Genomic DNA, 18,365 nt, shown 5'->3' with positions numbered 1-18,365 from the left:
TATCAATGCTTGTCAGGTATGTTAAAATAATGGATATTTTTACAAGTTACTCTATGCCTCACTCAAGCTAATTTACATAAAATGTTTTTAAACGCATGAAAAAAATGTGAAATTCTAAAGATTTGTTACTGGAACAAAAAAGAAAGAAAACTTTAAACTTGGGGCAAAATTAAAACTAGTTTCTGATATATATTTGACTCGCAGTTTATTTCCTGTATAATTTTAATCTTGGATGTGAGAACATTTGCTAATTGTTGATCTACATGATGCAGTTACTCACACCTGCCATTAGCGGATAAAACTCTTAGTGACAATAGGTGATTAGATAAACAGCTGTGAAGCAAAACTGATTGACGTCAGAAAGGTCTGTTTGATTGCAAATTACCCCGTCCTGCTGTAAAATATTCTGAACATGCAAGTGACCATATTGCAAATACTCTTTGCAATAGCATAGAACAGATGAAATCCAACAAATGAAAGAAATCAAAATTTGTAAAGGTCTGCTGCATAACAATCTGAAGCAAAACCAGAAATAACAGGAGCAAGTCTAAAGAAGGAACTGATTTTATTCAGCTGAATATGAACTTCAATGCAATGTTTTCTTAAATCACAGAAAAATCTTTCTCTGCAGACTTCTCTTAAAGGATGTAATTGATAGGGAGTGATAACCATGAGAAAAAAAGTGAGACTGAATGTCCAGATATGAGTTCTCCACTTCCCAATGTTATTCCTTGTTAAATATTTGTATCTGTATATTGATTCTTAATTTCAATTAATGTTTTCTTTGTTTCTCAAGAACAAATGGCCTTCTTATGAGCAGGTGGTATTTAATTAAAGTCAGCATGTCAGTTGACTTCATTTCTTTTTGGCCTGTTTCTCGTCCTGATACCTGTAATGCAGATCAGCTACATCTGTTCTGGATATAAATTCCCAGCCAGTCTCCTTCATGTGATACACTGTAATGGGACAGAAAAGTTTTAGTGGCACACAATGAACATTATAAGCTTCTTCATACAGAATAAAAGTTTAAATATATGATGTTTCCAGGAAAAATAATTTTCTAGATATTATAATAAAACCTGCTACCTAAACCTATCTAACACATTATGAAAAGTAACACATGATTATATGACAGAAGTTAAGATTGCCAGCAAAGTGTCTTACAAATCAATAAAATGGATGCAATATTCATCATTAGACACCTCCATTAACAAGACATGCACAATTAGAATGAAAATATTAGAAATTTAACTTTAACTAGATTTGTGCTTATAAAAACATGTATGCACACACTGCAAAACAATAAGAAAAAAATGCCATTGCAAACAACAAAATAGTCAACAAAATTAAAAAATGAATCCCAAAAATGTTCATGATGTCATGAGATCTAATCAAATCATTTCATTATGAATACAAACATGCATACCAAATGCAACGGTTGATTTGTAAGGAGAAAATGCACAGACGTGTACAATGACTAGATCTGAGCTGGTAAAATACACAAAGCCCAACTGCAACATGTGGAGCAGAGTTTATTAAGTTAAATAAAATATGAGTTATTGAAAAAGAGCATAAAAATTGAACCAGATTATCGACATCTGTTGACAAACATGCATTGCTGCCAACCTTCCAGGCTCACAATTAGAGAAAATAGGGATAAAAAGTCGTGAATTTGGACATGAATTCGTGAAAAATACCATGACAATAACTCCATCCACTCTGACTACTCCGACCGTCAATACTACACTATATCAAGTTCGCAAAATAAAAATAAAACACTACATATATGCAGAAATATTTATTTATCAAGACATGATACTATGGCAGACTTGAACTTCCTCAACTGCTTGATCGTAAATTTGTTTTCTAAACACTAAAAACAGTTCCGACTTCTTGCCTGCTGGTTGATGTTGGGGACTAAAATTGCTGGCAAATTTTTCGCAGCTAAGGAGGCCCTAAAGTCTGTCTTATTTTTCCTCACTAAAGAAAATACTCTTTCGCTGTCACTGTTGCTGTGAGGAATGCACAGGAGCTGCAGCATTTTTGGTTCTTCCACATGAAAATTTGGAAGCGATTTTCGAGTCCGGGAACATATGTCAGAACAAATGTTTAGCATGGCCTCCAGCTGATAAAGGTAGATTGTGTTCGACACAAGAAAACTCACAAATAATGCTTAAGCGTTGGTAGCCTGCGGGTCTTCCGCCAATGGTTTAAAATATTCCAGAGCTGAAATCTGCGCATTCTTAATTTTCCCAACTTCTACGTGTTTTTTGCAACCGACATTCTGCCTTACATCGTCTCTGCGATGGCACACTGAGTGCAAAAAGCATGAATGAATATCAATGTTTAATGGCAGAATGCACGGCCAATTTTTGATATATTCCAAATTAAACTTCACTTTTTGAGTAATACATTTCTTTTTCCTTGGTGGTGAAGACGTTTTCAAAATCTTACATGCGATGCTGAACGGTAACTCGAATCAGTGTTTTGACGCATGCGTGGATCAAATTTCCGGTTAGGCCCCAGTTTCTCTCAAAAGCACTTGTAAAACTGCCCTTATATATATAGATTAAAATAGGCTAAAATGCTTGCGACCGGGCCAACTGTACTAATCGGCTGTAGATCTACTAATATCGTGACCAGCGGTACCGGACCGTTTCGGCAACTGCGAATATCACGACTAGCGCTTAATGGGAAATCGGTTATTTTATTAAAGATTTAAAATAATTGAGGATCGGAAAATTCGTGAATTTTTGTCTTACGGCGTGAATCCGTGAATCGCTGAAAAAGTCGTGAAATTCACACCAAATTCGTGAGGGTTGGCAGCTATGAACATGCATACAAAATTTGATTTCACAAGCTGAAAGTTTTCTCTCAAGCATGCAAAGGAGACTATCTTAAAGCAAGAGTCCCTGAAGGAACTGATGCTCTACTGGAGAAAAAAAAAAAGAATTTCCATGAATTCAAGATGAAACTGTCTGATAATATTTTGGGTAAAAACATGATTTCAAATTAGCCACTGTGGTGGCCATATTGAGCGTAAGATCTGCACCATTTTTCATTGGTACCAATTAAATATTATAAGTCTCTGGTGAAAACCTCACTGTAATATGTTTAAAGAAGTGTTGCAATAACAAGATTTTCATGATGGATGGCAGATAGGTCGGAAAGAGTTTCCATTTAGGCTCAATAGCAATAAGTTTTTCAAGATGGCTACTATGGTTGCCATATTGGATGTCAAATCAGCAACATTTTCATTTATGACCAACTAGACATTGTAAGAAATCTTATCGATATCACTTTTTGTTTAGAAGGAGTAGCTATAACAAGATTTTCAAGTTGGACAAAATGGCAGCCATATGGTAGGTCTGATCAGAACTATTTTCGTAGTGATCAACTAGGCATCATAAGAAGTCATCTGGTGAAAACCCCATGTCAGCAGAACTCTCTGTTGGGCAAAGTAGTGATAAAAAGATTTTCAAGATGGCTATCATGGCAGCCATAATGATAATTAGATTGACACCTATTTTCATTGATGACCAAGAATACATCAAAAGAAGTCTTTTATGGAAAACACATGCTGATATGGCCACAGTTTGTCATATTGGATTTCAAGCAGCACCACTTTTATTTAAGAGCAACTATACATCATAAGAAGTTTTCTGGTAAAAACAAGATGTTGATATAACTTTCCATTCAGGAGGACTAGCAATAACAAGACTTTCAAGACAACCATTGTGGTAGTCGTATTGGATGTACGACTGGCACCATTTTCATTTAAATGACCAACCAGGCAACATAAGTTTTCTGGTGAAAACCTGATGTCAAATTGACTTATATTCACAATAAGCCCCTCAGCCCCATCTCCAGTCCCCCTAAGGTATGTGAGACTGCTTAAAATCTAATATATAGGATGGAGTAGCAACTCTTTGCATCCTGGCATAACTGACCAACCACTTCTCCACACCTACCCCAAATCCACAAGTCCAACTGAGGTTGATAGGCCTTGCCACAGAGAAGCTGCCAAATTACCAGGGATGGTAAACTTGAACTGCTGCTATAGGCTTCACAAATCAAACTAAGCCCTTTGGATAAAAGCTCACAGGGGTAAGAGCTAGTGAAAAACATCAGTTTCTCTGCCCTCTACCACCCCCACCCCCCACCCCCAGGTTGTAAAATGTCTTTTAGGGAACAATTGCTCTTGAATGCTATGCTCATGGCTGCTACCAAAATGCACAATAAATTCATCCAGTCTTGGGTTAGTTTTCTATATGGCCTGTAATCAAGTCATCTACATATGATAACAAATAAGCCTACATAGTTTTATTTGTCTGCCTCAGATGAGGCTGGCAAACCATACTTCATATCACTACATTGGGTGAATGTTGTACAATCTTGCTAACAAGCAGTTCAGGATGAATAGTACAAAATCAAGATGTCTCCACTGCATGCAGTGGAGGCCTACAAATTAAACGAAAAAAAATAAAGTATTTTTTAAAAATCTTACAATTCACTACACCACCACTGTATGCATCTCTGAAAGTGGCATGGTAAATGGCTCTCTGGCCAAGATCCAAAGCTTCCTCGACACTAAGCTCCCACTTGTAGCCACTGTCTAGAACTCCATAGGCATATACTGAACCCGAACCCACAGAAAACATGTTGTTAGTTAGCCTCTCACCATCGCTGTCCACATAGTACAAACCAGGTCCCTGTATAGAATGAGAAAATAATATTAGTTTCAACTTAAGAAAAAGGTCCTTCAAATAGACTGATGCTCTACTGTTTGAAAATAATTTCCAGGAATTCAGGATAAAACCATTCTACATTTTAATTGCCAAGTGTCAAAACCATTTCTGATATTCTGGAGTGATAGGACTTTCAAATTAACCACAGTTGTGGTCATATTTGATGTAAAATTGGCACCGAATTAATTTATGACAACTAGACATCTTAATAAGACTTATGATGAATATACCATGCCAATATTGCCATCCATTCAGGAGTACCAATAAAAAGATTTTCAAGACGACTTGTGATAGCCATAATTAATGGTGAAAACAATATGCTGATATCACCATAAATTATGAAGTAGTGGTAATATCAAGATTTTCATGATGGCCATAACAGTGACCATACTGGATGTCAGATTATCACCATTCAGGACCAACCAGACATTTAGAATGAGTAAAATTATCAAGAAATTCAAGATGGCAGCTATATCTGGGGTCAGACTGGCATCATTTTCATTAAGGACCAATCACATATCATAATTAGTCTTCTGGTGAAAACCCTATTTAGGTGAACTACTAGTAATGACTTTCAAAATTGCTGCCATGGTGACCATATTGAGTGTCAGATTGGCACCATTTCCATTTAGGACCTACTAGATATCAAACAATGTCTTTTAGTGAAAACTCCATGCTGATATTGCCATCCATTAAGGTGGAGCAGCTATAACAAGATGTTCAAGATTCCTGCCATGGTAGTCATACTGAACATGACATTGGTATCATTCTCTTTAGGATGAAGTAGACATGATGAGAAGACTCCAGCTGTTAAAGAGGAGTAAACAATAAAAAAGATTTGCAGCATCATTTTCATTTAGGACCAACAAGACAATACAATTCTAGTGAAAACACCATGTCATTATGACTGTCCACTAAGCAGTATAAAATTTTCAAGATGGCCACTGTGGTGGTCATAAAGGATGTATGATTTTCATTTAGGACCAACTAGAGCATGGGACCAAGTAGTTTACAGGGAACAGCAATAACAATCTTGTGCTACTGGATTGATGAACAGATGATGGAAAATAGGAAATCACAAAAGTTCTTCAGTTGTATTACCAAAAGAGAAAAAAAAGAACCTTATTTGCCAATCATCTTTAATTTGTTGGTGATAGTCAACCTCTAATCAAATTCTGAATGTTAACTATGGCTGTGCTTACACTCACAATGTTAATTCATTGTTGCAGTTGCCAAATGTCCTTGTTGACAATGGATAAATTCTCAAGTCTTCTTTGCCAGTTACTATTTTGATAGTTACTATTTAAATTATCTATAAACATGGACCTTCAGAAATAAAGAAAGGGTGAATGCACACAAAAGAAAGTGTAAATGTATACAAAATCTATTTGAAATTTAGTTTTCAAGGCAACCCCTTTTTCAAGGTTATACGATACATGTTAAATCAAGAAAGACAGAGGTCTCTATAAGAAATGGAAAATGGAAGCCTAGTGCCAAAAAACCTTGAGTACAAAACTTACACTATGTATACAACTATCAACACGTGGAGTGAAGGTAAGGTATTTACAATTAATCTGTATTGTCAGACTCGACATTAACATCATACCTACCCTTTTATCATAGCCACAAATCATCGTTCCCTGTGGAAAGAAAATGTAGACCATTAAACTTTAGTTTCGAAGCAAGCCATTGTTGAAATGCATTCCAATAATACTGTTAGAAACTGTGCCAAATATTTACATTAAACCCACCACTTTAAAAAATAATTTAAAAAGCAAAAAGACAACTTATATCAGAATAAAAAGTGTTGTTAGGTCTTCCCCATGAGCTGTTTGCTCATATGTGACTAATGTTACATTGTGAGATATTTTAAATGAACTAACTAGTTTGTTCATCTTGGCTTGTTCAATGCAGCTTATTCTCTTTTCTTACACGTTCAGCAATCTTAACAATGAGGAGGAAGCACAATACTGATCTCCTTCATTATAACACTGCAGTCAGGGTCCATTACTGCATCTATCTTATTGCGTTATATCTAGAACCATCATATACTGTGAAGAGTATAAAGTACAGAAACAAGGTATAGCAAGCACTATCAATTTTTTTTAATTAATAGTGACTTGCAGAAGACTAAGTTTCACTTTGTTTTCTTTCCACCCTTCTTTTTGTTATACAATAGTATGACTTCGATCATCTGGAACTGCATTATAACAAGGCACGTTATAATGGAGGAAAGCTGTGCAGGTGACAATTTATTTCTGTATTGCTTAAATGGAGTTTCGAGTAAATCATCTTTTTACAAGTACCTCTTAACTCTGTCTGTAAACAAAAGATTGATAAAAGTGAAATTGAAGTATCTTAGTAATTCCCCTAGGATGGATTTTACATGCACTTTCTTAACTTTGTTTGCCTACATGGTACCAACAACCTATCAATAAATAATCTAAGAGGCAACTAAAGATACATTATGGTTTTCATAACAACCAGCACATATCAAGACAGTTACTTTCCATGGAAAGAAAAGCAATGCAAATAAGAATATGTGAAGCCAAATAAACAAATATGTGTGGTTCCAGTAACCCAACCAACCTTATTTTCAATGATCTGACCCTAAAACTTTTTATCACATATGCAAAAAAAGAAAACAAAAGATACTGACTGTGCCTCATTTTCCACCACATGGGTAACTTTAGATAGGCCTCATTATCCACCACATGGGTAACTTTAGATAGGCCTCATTTTCCACCACATGGGTAACTTTAGATAGGAAACTGTCACATGAACTAATGAAAGCTAGATTAAAAAAGTATATAAAAAATACTATCAATGTTTTAGTCCAATTTTTTTCATGCTTGTACCAGAACTACACCCATATTTTAGTCTGACCTAAAAACCAATTTTCTTGCATTATACAATTTGTTAAAAAAACACAAATGTAAAGGCTTACAAAAATAAGTACTCATAAAATATATTGCTTTTGCAAGTCCATCAAAATCTAATACTGTAAAAATAAAAAGGCTTCTGAGTACATCATGCCTACTATGTGTCAATTGTTTACTAACCATTGAAAGACCCATTCCTTTATAGTTATACACAATGTTGGCTAATAATTTGGATGCAGCAGCTACAGATATCCTTTCCTTGTTCCTCAATTCATAGATTCTGAAAGAAATATAAAAAACATAGTTTTAAGTGAGACATAAAGATTAACAAAAAAAGTACTGCTGTTTTCTCTTCATTTGTACACTAGATTTAATGTGCAAAACAATTTTTTTGTTTTTAAGGTCTTTAAACTAAACACTACAAGTACAAAGATCAGATGCCACAACTAATCAAAGTTTCAAATACCAATAAAAACACTAACTCTGGACCCTGCAAAATTAGGTTTCAAGAAGCAATTTTAGGACTAATATAATTTATTACATCAAATGATTTCTAATTCAAAGAAGTATAGTGACTAGACTTTACATCCAGAGATTGATCACACTGAAAAAAATTAATTATCAAAGTTTGCAAGTTAATGTGAAAATAAAAAAGATGTAATTTTTTCTCTCCAAATTTTGTTTCTTACATCTGGATTTTTCAAATACTTTGCAGACATCTTGATTGATATCATCCTTAGAAAAATGAAATATAATTATCAAACCATGATGAATGTGATTACAAACTGACTGAAAATAAAGGAGGTACATGTTGCAGGTTGGAATATTTTCTTAATTTTGCCAGATACACATCATTTTGGTAAATTACAATTTACAACTTAACTCAAAGTTCTTGGAGACAGCTGTTTGTTCTAAAACAAATTAAATTAATGATTAATGTAGGTATATATATTCATTTATTTGAGAGTTTCTGTACTGCTGTCAATAGTACAAAGCCTTTTTTACTCCCTCCAATCACTGATACTGGAAAAACAAGTCATCAATTTATGTATATACTTCTACTTTAAATGTACTCAACTTCTGAAAACACACTGATCAAAAACCTTAAGCATGCAATAATTAAATCAAGAAAATTGGTAACTTGCTTCCATGACAACATAAAAAAATTAAGTTTGAAATATCTTTTTACAGCAAAAGGCACATCTTAACCCCAAGTTTCATACCTGTACCAATTTTTTCATATACATATAGACACATGTATCTTGAATGGATTTGGAGTTGTGCTTAGATACAGGTAAATGTGGCTAAAATGAAATCTGCTTCATTGGCAGCTTCAAAAGTATTGGAAAAACACCTCTTGAACACAGGTGTGATACATGTATCAAATTTCATAAATATACATCGTCATTTCTGATTTATGCTTTGGAAATGACCAAATCTTGACAAGCTTAATTCCAGCGACACACCAACAAGGGGCCCAAGTGGGCCTGATATTGTTCACCGATCCATCACCTACAAAGTAGCCAAATGCAAGAGCAGTGGCTAAGAAACATGTCAAGAAACAAGCTTTTTGAAGAAATTTCTTTCAGTGGTGTTCACTACATATATTATGAAAATACTGTTTCAAGATTCCTTTTTTACTTTTTATCTTGATCCATATTTGATGGTGCAATTGAATCAGTTGTCCAATATTAAAAAGCCTTTATTCAAGGAGGTTTGAAGTTAGTTAAATCCTTTTGAGGGTCTTGTTAAAATTGATTAAATATCCTTTCTATTTTAAAAATGGCAGCCATATTTGATGGCAGATCTACATATTTTGTATAATTTTGAAAGGTTCTCAAACCAGATGCTTTCTAAGTTTTTTTCTTCATTTTACAGTTTCCACACAAACTGTGTGGAAAAGAAATCAAGAAAGACATTAAAGGTCAAGTTTGATATATATGGTTCATCATAATTCATTGGAAATAACTATTCTCACAATTTTTCAGTATGCCTCGTACAAATAATACCTGCACTGCCTGGCTAAGACTCGCTCCCAGTATGAACAATCAGCAGCACCTCCTGCCATTGTCCCCAGAAGATATGGGTTGATCTCAATCACCTTCTTTACTGTCTGGGAGGCTGGAAAATTGAAACTTTGATGACTTAATATATACACACGTTTGATGTTGTGATTTTGTTTCCTGATTAGTTAGTTTTTCTAAGTTTCTTCAAGTCAGCTTTTCTAATCTCAATCTTTTGTCAAAAAAATTACAGGAAATGAAAACTAGTGATACCCTACATATATATGGCAGTGTTCCATATAATAAAGAATTTATGTAACAATTCTGTTACAAGGCTGAAAATTACCCTTATTTTTCCAAGTAACAACACAAGTCCTTTGAAGAGACTGACACTCTTACTGACAAAAAAGAATTTCCAAGAATTAAAAAAGCATTCAAGGATGTGCCCTTGTGCCACGTTTCTGTGTCATCTCTGGAACAAAATAAATTCTTTCATGGTACCACCAGGGCACATAAAAAACCCAAGCAAATAAAGAGATTGCTATGGTTGACTTACGACTGAATTGAGTATATCCTAAACTTAGCGAATCAAGTAGACTCAATGCCAAGAAATCGTAAAACGATCAGTTTCACTGGAAGAAAGAAATGGGAAATGTCTCACTGATTCTGATCAACTTGGGCACCAATCAAAAGTACATGGTGGATCAGTGATAAAAAATACGAACTAAAAAAGATGATATCTTCTGCAAACAGAGTACTGCATCTATTTTCAAAGTAGTAAATTTCAGATGGATATGGTTACTTAAGCATGAGAAATTCAAATCCCAGTATTGAAGGCTTGCTCTGCATTCGTTTGTGTTTAATACCCAAGATTGTGATCTGGGAATAGAGAAATCTGCAGTATTGGCATGATGAGTCTTTGCTGCTTCTGGATATGAATGAATTTGTATGCCAAAAGCCAGACCTGCCAACCCTAACAAGACCTTCTCAGTAAGGCAGGCAATTATTTTAGACCAGTTTTCAGTAAAGTATAACAAAATATCATGTACTGCTATTATCAAGCTTAAACACATGTATTTAAAAGTCCAGAAGTGTGATTAAAAGACTGATGCAACAACGGTAAATGATGTGTTCAACTAAAAAGTTTGTAAAGTGTATTCTGACTTTAATGACCTCCAGTACAGTTTCAAACACTGCATCTCCAAACCCTAATGAATTTCAACGGCTTCTTGCTGTCTCTCAACTTGATGTAATCCTTAAAAAAGTTAGATTTCATGTGGGCCATGGTGATAGCAATCATCTTATCTGCCATAAGGCATACTCAAATCTACAAATGATGTCAGCTAAACATGATTGTTACCCTTCCTGCTTTTTGGATGCCATTTTTAGACAAATAAGCAACAACTTGATCATGCCGACATTTTGCATCACAACATATGTGCAGTTTAAAGTTGCCTAGGTATTCCTGTAAAGTTAGTCTGGTTCCCTGATCAACTTGACTGAATCTAATATGAAACACACATCTGAATCAAAACAGACAAGTCAGTATCCAATCAGATGACATGGACAGGACAGGGTGCCCACCACTGACGCAATAATAATAGAAACCCAGACGTTTCTTATTGTTATGCACATATATATTAGCAATCTGTGATTTATGTTCTTAGACTAACATGATAAGTGACCTAGTTATAGAAGAATTAGACACAAGTCTCCCCACTCGTGTGTACAAACTGTTACAATCACCACCTGGCATTGTGGTCAAAAAATGACTTTTCCATGTTAGATGAAGTAGACTCATCATTGCTTGCTATTTGAAAACTATCAGAATTCTCCCCACAGAAACAGTAGAGTTTGTACTGAAACATTAAAAGGAAAAATTGTTGTGGATTAAGTTGATATCCCATCATTCAAGCTGAGAAGGGTACCATGGAGGTCCACAAAGTAAATATAATCTGTCCATTTACTCAGCCCTAAATCCATTCACATCAGTAGTGCAAAAACATTTCACTTTAATGAGTGATTTGTTTAATTCAGTGAGGATTTGGCAAACTCAATCCAAACTGAACGTAGTTTTTCACATTTGCCTTGAGGGAGCAAAAAAGTCAGTGAAAAAGGCATTTTGAGACTTGTTCATTCATGTTCATATGTACAATAAGGAAACTGGAACAATAACTCAGGTAACCTGTAACCAGTCTATCTGTCAGAGACAATTCAACAATGTTATCTCATTAAACTGGTTTCATTCTTACGGCCAGATGCTGTCTTAAAAGTTTTAATAGTCTCTTTCCTTGTCACTCCACACCCAAATATAACACATTTAACATCAAACATACCTCTCTCTGAGTCTGATTCTCTTTCACACACAGAATCAACAATACTGGTATACTCAATTTTTCTCTACCTTGCAGTAACATATAGATTTTTTATCTTGCACCCAGTCACATTGATATTTTCTTTAATTCTATTTACTTCTCATTAACTGATCATATGCTTCAACATGTATGCTCTCTCTCTCTTTGTTAACTTGTGGAAGAGAAATTACAATAGTGAGTGTAAGAAGCAATCCAAAGAGTCAAAGTAACCTAGGGCACTGAATTGTTTAAATGTTCAATAAGATTTAATTGCAAATTGCTGTGAATCAACATTAAGAAAAAATGGAATTTTCCCCAATTTATCCTTTAAGCTCTTAAAACTGATGAATTTGATAAACTCTGGGCCCCAATGTACTTGTAAAACTTCCCTATTCCATGGACCTTAGGCCCCATTTTATAAATGACAGAAAAATCCCTTTAAAGAGTAAGGAAAAACTGAAAATTGAATCAAGTTAAATGATACAAAGTCTGAAATTTTGATCTGCACCATATTAACCTTCCTTTCTTCGCTGATCAAACCTGAAATAAAAAGTCACATCTCTCTTGCTTTGTGTCCAGTTTCTGGGTTCTCCTGCTTCCACTTACCTATGTAAGGTCCTGCTGTAGCTCTGGAGTCTACTGCCACCACAACTCCATGCTGGAACTTAAATGCAAGGGTTGTTGTACCATGGTCAAAATGGATCTTCACATTGCTGTCTTTGTCTGTGAAGTATTTCAAGTTCTCTAAGGGCTAAAAATAAAAATCAGATGTTCAACTATATGGTAAAATTCATGAGCTTTGAGTAATTCTTTGCAGGTAATTTTATCTTTTTTAAAACCAGGAAACTGGCTTTCTGGTAAAATATATTTCTAAACCATATTTTCTGTATACTGAGGACACTGCTTATGGAGAAAAGTGTTTATTTAAAAGAAAAAAAAATTAATGTGTTATGCCTTGTAATTTAGGACAACATACCTGTATTAAAGATTTTTATTAATGCACTAATGTTTTCAGACACAAATGTTGTTCTATTCCCCCCCCCCACCAATTTTTTTTCTTTCAGGAATTCAAGAAAACATCATTTCTTCTTTTTAACTTCTGAGTGTTCTAACTATCTTTGATCTTCTTGAAGATTTTCAAATTAGCACCTGTGGCAGCCAAAATGTATTGAAGATCTGCATAATTTCCATTAGAACAAACTAAACACCATTAAAAGACCTTTAGATAAAACCTAATGCCAATATGAAAATCTATTCAGGATAATTAGTGACAAGATTTTTAATACATTCATTGTGTAAGCCATACTAGATGTCTGCAAGGCATCATTTGCATTTAAGTACAACTAGATACATGGTTGATATGACCATCAATTATGAAGAAGCAACAAAAGTTCAAGAGAACTTGCCATAATTTAGGACAAATTGCCATTATTTTCATTCAGGACCATCTAGACATAAGTCTTAGGTTGAAGAGAAAAAGTTGATAACACTTTCCTTTTAGGATAAGTAGCAATAACTAGATTTTCAAGATTGCTGCTATGTAGACTAAACTGGATGTCAGATCAGCAGTATTTTCTTTGGTACCAACCAGATAGACATTGAGTCCTCTGGTGAAAACGTCACTTCCATTTAGGATGAGTGGCAACAAAATTGGCAAGATGGCTTCTATGGCAGTCATACTGGATATCAGATCAGTATAATTTGTACTTATGACCAACTTGACACCATATCAGTCTTCCAGTAAAAATTACATGCTGATATAACTTTCAATTCTGGAGTAGCAATAATAAATCCCCATCCAAAATTCTTTTTCAAGATCACCCTTTCATTCACCAAAGTAAATCTGAAAACAAAATTATTTTTTTGTCCCAATTTCAACTTCAGACTAAAACAACAAAATAAAAACAAAATCCATTTCAAAATTGGAAATGCTGGTCCATATTATTTAGGATTAACTAATACTGCATTAGGCTTACTGGCTCATAACACACTAAGTAATGACAATACTCAATACATATTTGGGACAACCAAAGACTAATTTAAAAGGTTATTTTATTACAAAACAAAAGCTTTAAGTATTCTGATATATATATATATATATATATATATATATATGCACACACACACACATACACAGACATATACAAATTTGCAGACATAGGGAAGCCAATTTTGGATCCTTTTAAATGGTATTGACAGGAATTTTGAAGATAAATTTAAATAATGGAACAGTTTTTTTTAAAGCAAAACAATCAAGTGTTTTGTGCATGGACATCAATGACCCAGCAGAAAATAAAAATAAAATCATTCAATGAATTTGTGAAGGCCAGAATATCATTTCAACAAATATATGATCATTAACACAGATGAAACTCTAATGTACTTTGATCTCATTCATGTATGGACCGTTAATAATAAGGGGGTTAAAAAAGTGAGAATTTGCAGAACTGGTGCAAATTAAAAAAATCTTATTCAAGTCCAAGCAGTTTCCATTTCAGGAGATATGTTGTTTCCAATCATAATTTTTCGTGGCATGAGAAAGCTAAAAAATATTTATGCACCAAAATAGTATAGATTGTATGTGTTGGCTTGATGAGAAGATGCTGATGTGTATTAAAGTGTTTTATCGCAAGTACACAAAATAATATTTTGAAAAATTAGAATTAAGTTTGACTGCATGATCTGTTAAGCAATGTAGTGTATGTTACGTTTAACAGCAATTTTAACCATTTTACATTTTAGGTACACATCTATTATGTGTGGAAAAATTTAAGAGTAAAGTCCAATTGTTATAGCTGTGTAATTATTTTTCACGGAAGAATTTTTTATGTGCTTTAAAGTCTTGAAAGAACTTGTTCATTGGTTTACCGTCAAGTCAGTGAGGCCTTAGCTGCCATTTCTCATACTCGAAATTTACAAGTTTTTTGTCCACGTCTACATCACTAAGTCATCTGAATTTGATAATTTATAAAAACTAATTGCTGCCTACATCAATATCAGAGCCTTTACCTAAGTTATTGAAGCTTTCATAGTTGTGATTCTAATCGTGACAACTTCGTAAGTACTGAATGAAATCCGCAACCTCCATTTTGGAGAGTGGAGATTACAAACCAGTTACTTTAAATAGCAGATATCGACCAGAGCATAAACAGTGACCACGTGATCGGATGTAATTGTCATTTGCAGAAATGAATGTAGTATTTAATAGGTGTTTGTCCCTGAAGGTGGCTCTATGAAAACTGGCTTAAAATGGCTGATGTTTACAGCAGATGTCAAAAGGCGCTTCCATGTGAATGGAGTAGAGACATCAAAAGTTGCTTCCATGCGAACGGAGTAGAGGTGTACAACGGCGTTTGCATGAGGTAAAGGGTTAAGTACTACTATTTTCCTTTCTAATGCATTACTACTATTTGCCTTTGGTTATGTGTATTATATACAGTGTTTATACATAAATTATAAGCGATGACAATAGTCCCTATGAATTATCAGAACCCAGTTGTGCAGTGGATGCTCATTTTTCTATCAGTAACAAGGGGAAAACTAATAAGGGCAACCTATCTACTCCCAATTTAATAAATATCAGTTGCTTGGAATGACATGGAAGCCGGGAACGCTGAAATCTGATTAAGGTGAAGGATGTTTCTTTAACAAAAGGAATAAAAACATATTAATACTGAAGAAAGTTTTTAGACAGCTTCCTTTTGTTCAAGATTCTTGTCACTGATTTTGGTATTCCTTGAAAACATGTCCATTGACTTGTGTGAGAATTTGAATATATTAGAAAAAGGCATTAAAACATTATGACTTTAATTTGAAGAAAAGTGCAGATATGGGCTGCCAAGCGTTTGAGATCTTCCAGAAAATCTGACTTATCGTTCCGATGTTAATCCATATCGGAACAGGTCTTAGTAGAACATGGGGCAGGTGTAGTCCTCCAACGTAAGACACAGCACGCGATATTTTTGTTTGCAAAACTAACAAATAAATAACATGTGATACGTCTTACATAGTAGGACTAAGGGGAGTCAGAATGTTCTCGTCACATTTGTGTATATTATGAGCGACTAAATGCGTCTAGTTTAAGCAATTTAGCATAGCCTCACCAACAGTTCAAATTTCAAAGCGCAAGAGTTAGTTACCTTGTGTTAACTGGAAGCAGAGGAAGGTGTTATCATTACTTTCCCCCCTTTATACCGACATAAACATGTGCCCGTATTGCACATAATAGCATGAAATAGCACTTTTTGCTAGACCGGTGTTATGTGTTTCTACGCATATTCAGCTATCAATAAACTTACATCGATGTTAAATGGCATAGAAAACTTCTCTGCAGATTCAAGTGCATTGTATAAATCAAACGAATTACAAGAAGGCCCTAACGATCTTGTTTGAAAGTCTGTTGACTTCAAACCACAAACGTCTGCCAGCGCCATTTTGACTCTACATTAAATCCGCACTTACAGTGTTCAGTTAGTTTTAAATAAATCAAGTAAATAGTTTAAGATAATATTTTGTCAACAAATATGAAAATATTTATAAGGATAATATTTTTAAAAATTTGGATCCTGTTAAAGAATTTATTCTAAATTTGTTGGATACACGTTACTTCCGATTTCAAACCGACCCATCATAAGGTCTTCTCACAACATTCCAGCGTTTATCGATTGTACGTCGGGTCGTGTTATTTAACACAGTTTCAAAGTTAAATTAAAATATTCTTCATATATGCTATTTTATTCCTCATTCGTCTCCAATATATATACCATAAACCAGGGAACTTCCAGCTTTATTTTGACTTTCATGCTATAGAGGATATATATATATATATATATATATATATATATATATATATATATATATATATATATATATATAATTTAAACTATTTGACCTGCTTAATCACACTTTTTCATTATGAGTACAATCATATTTTTCCAATTTTTACTTACTCCTAAATTTAATAAAATCACGTGACTTAACAAAATAACTTCAAAGACTGTGGAGTGTAACCATAATATATATCTTTAAAGGCATGTGTGTGCTGTGACAAAAAATTCTGTTTTAATGGTTTTTTTTAAAGACATGTTAAAGATATATTTAATAATAAGTTCAGTAGATGGCTGCATCAGTTTCCAGCCATGTGGAAGCTCCATGTTCAGGTTTCAAACATTCTCACAGATTTTTATTATAGGGCTCATTCATACTTTGTAAAAGGCTTCAATCAGGGACATGTTAGTCTCAGCCACAACATTTTAAGATGTTTAGACTGTTATTTCACCTCAATAAGCTTGAATGGTTACCATTACATCATTTTATTTTGTGAGTGAAACTTTTATATGGCTCCGATTAGGCAGAAACAATGGCATGATAAATGTTGTGATTTTATTTTCCAACTGTGCATTTTGATGATACAACATTGATACAAATGAATGAAGAAAATTTTAAAATATATTTGGAATTCTTTCATGACAATTTGGTTGTTTGAAAAATACATTGTCTCTTATCCAATTTTTCTGAAGACTTGGAGTCTTAGAAAGGAGTCTATTTGCAGGTCTCTAAAAACTAGTCTTAAAACAGCTGATGCTAATGATGATGAGGAGGAGGAGATACAGGTGATTGTGATGATGGATGACATAATAAAAATAAAAATAAAAATAATAATAATAATAATAATAATAATCATCATCATCATCATCATTGTAACCCAATTTTGGTGTGTGATACTGCTTAATCTCAGGTTTCACATACAGTGCACATTTGGTGACAGTAACCTAAATGATCGTACAATGAGATCACATATATCATTGTTAGGTCATGTTAAAACCCTGGAAAAAGGTGACCCAGCTTTGATGTGTAAGGTGCAGTCTTTCTAAGATGCATTCACATTGTAAACATGATAGCAATAGGTGAAAAGATTATAATAAGTTTTTATAAAATTCTTGAAAGTAAGACACATTGACCATGATGCACACAAAATATGTTTGATGTCATTAGGTGTGTAAAAATTACTGCTCAGACAGGATGGACAGACAGACAAAATGTATTCCATCCAAAGTACAAAGTATAAGTTTGGTGGCATTATGTGAAATGGTGAGGGAATAATAGCATGGTCAGTCTCCTATAAAATAAACCTGTTTTAAATAAAGCTGGAAATTATATGACAGTGACCTAATATTTGTGTGTGACACACATTCATGCCTCAATAAAGAAATTATGTAAAGTCGATATCAATATGCATGCTACAGCCAGAACAGGAAGGGTGGATACAATTTTTAAGCAATTCTAAATAAATTCTGAAGGGTAGATCACAGTTACTCAGTTGTGGTGCACAATATTCATCCATTCTAAGATATACCTTAAGGATATGTTTGGAGGCAA

At 34.0% G+C, this 18,365-nt stretch overlaps 1 protein-coding gene across 1 annotated transcript; it reads right to left on the bottom strand.

Moving 5' to 3' along the window:
- Window positions 1-548: 548 nt before the first annotated feature.
- Window positions 549-16,446, bottom strand: LOC149783007 (proteasome subunit beta type-5-like). Its single transcript, XM_089934577.1, has 7 exons — window positions 16,286-16,446; window positions 12,594-12,738; window positions 9,640-9,751; window positions 7,811-7,910; window positions 6,359-6,388; window positions 4,508-4,712; window positions 549-956 (listed from the first exon to the last, which is right to left on the bottom strand). Exons 1-7 carry the CDS (start codon window positions 16,418-16,420, stop codon window positions 856-858), a joined length of 828 nt encoding a protein of 275 aa, XP_089790703.1. The 5' UTR covers window positions 16,421-16,446; the 3' UTR covers window positions 549-855.
- Window positions 16,447-18,365: the final 1,919 nt, after the last annotated feature.

This window comes from Sinohyriopsis cumingii, chromosome 15 (genome assembly GCF_028554795.1).
Source record: "Sinohyriopsis cumingii isolate HCF-2022 chromosome 15, ASM2855479v2, whole genome shotgun sequence".
Classification (NCBI taxonomy): domain Eukaryota; kingdom Metazoa; phylum Mollusca; class Bivalvia; order Unionida; family Unionidae; genus Sinohyriopsis; species Sinohyriopsis cumingii.
The sequence above is the reverse complement of the archived record's forward strand: the minus strand, read 5'-3'. Positions and strand labels throughout refer to the sequence as shown.

What these genes read in the sequence shown, in the direction of transcription:
- LOC149783007 (XM_089934577.1), bottom strand. Translation starts at nt 16,420, where the DNA reads ATGGCGCTGGCAGACGTTTGTGGTTTGAAGTCAACAGACTTTCAAACA. An exon ending in CTATGCCATTTAACATCGAT is followed by an intron (nt 12,739 to 16,285) that starts GTAAGTTTATTG and finishes TTTTATTTTTAG; the next exon opens with CCCTTAGAGAACTTGAAATA. An exon ending in TTTGTGGCTATGATAAAAGG is followed by an intron (nt 4,713 to 6,358) that starts GTAGGTATGATG and finishes CATTCTATACAG; the next exon opens with GGACCTGGTTTGTACTATGT.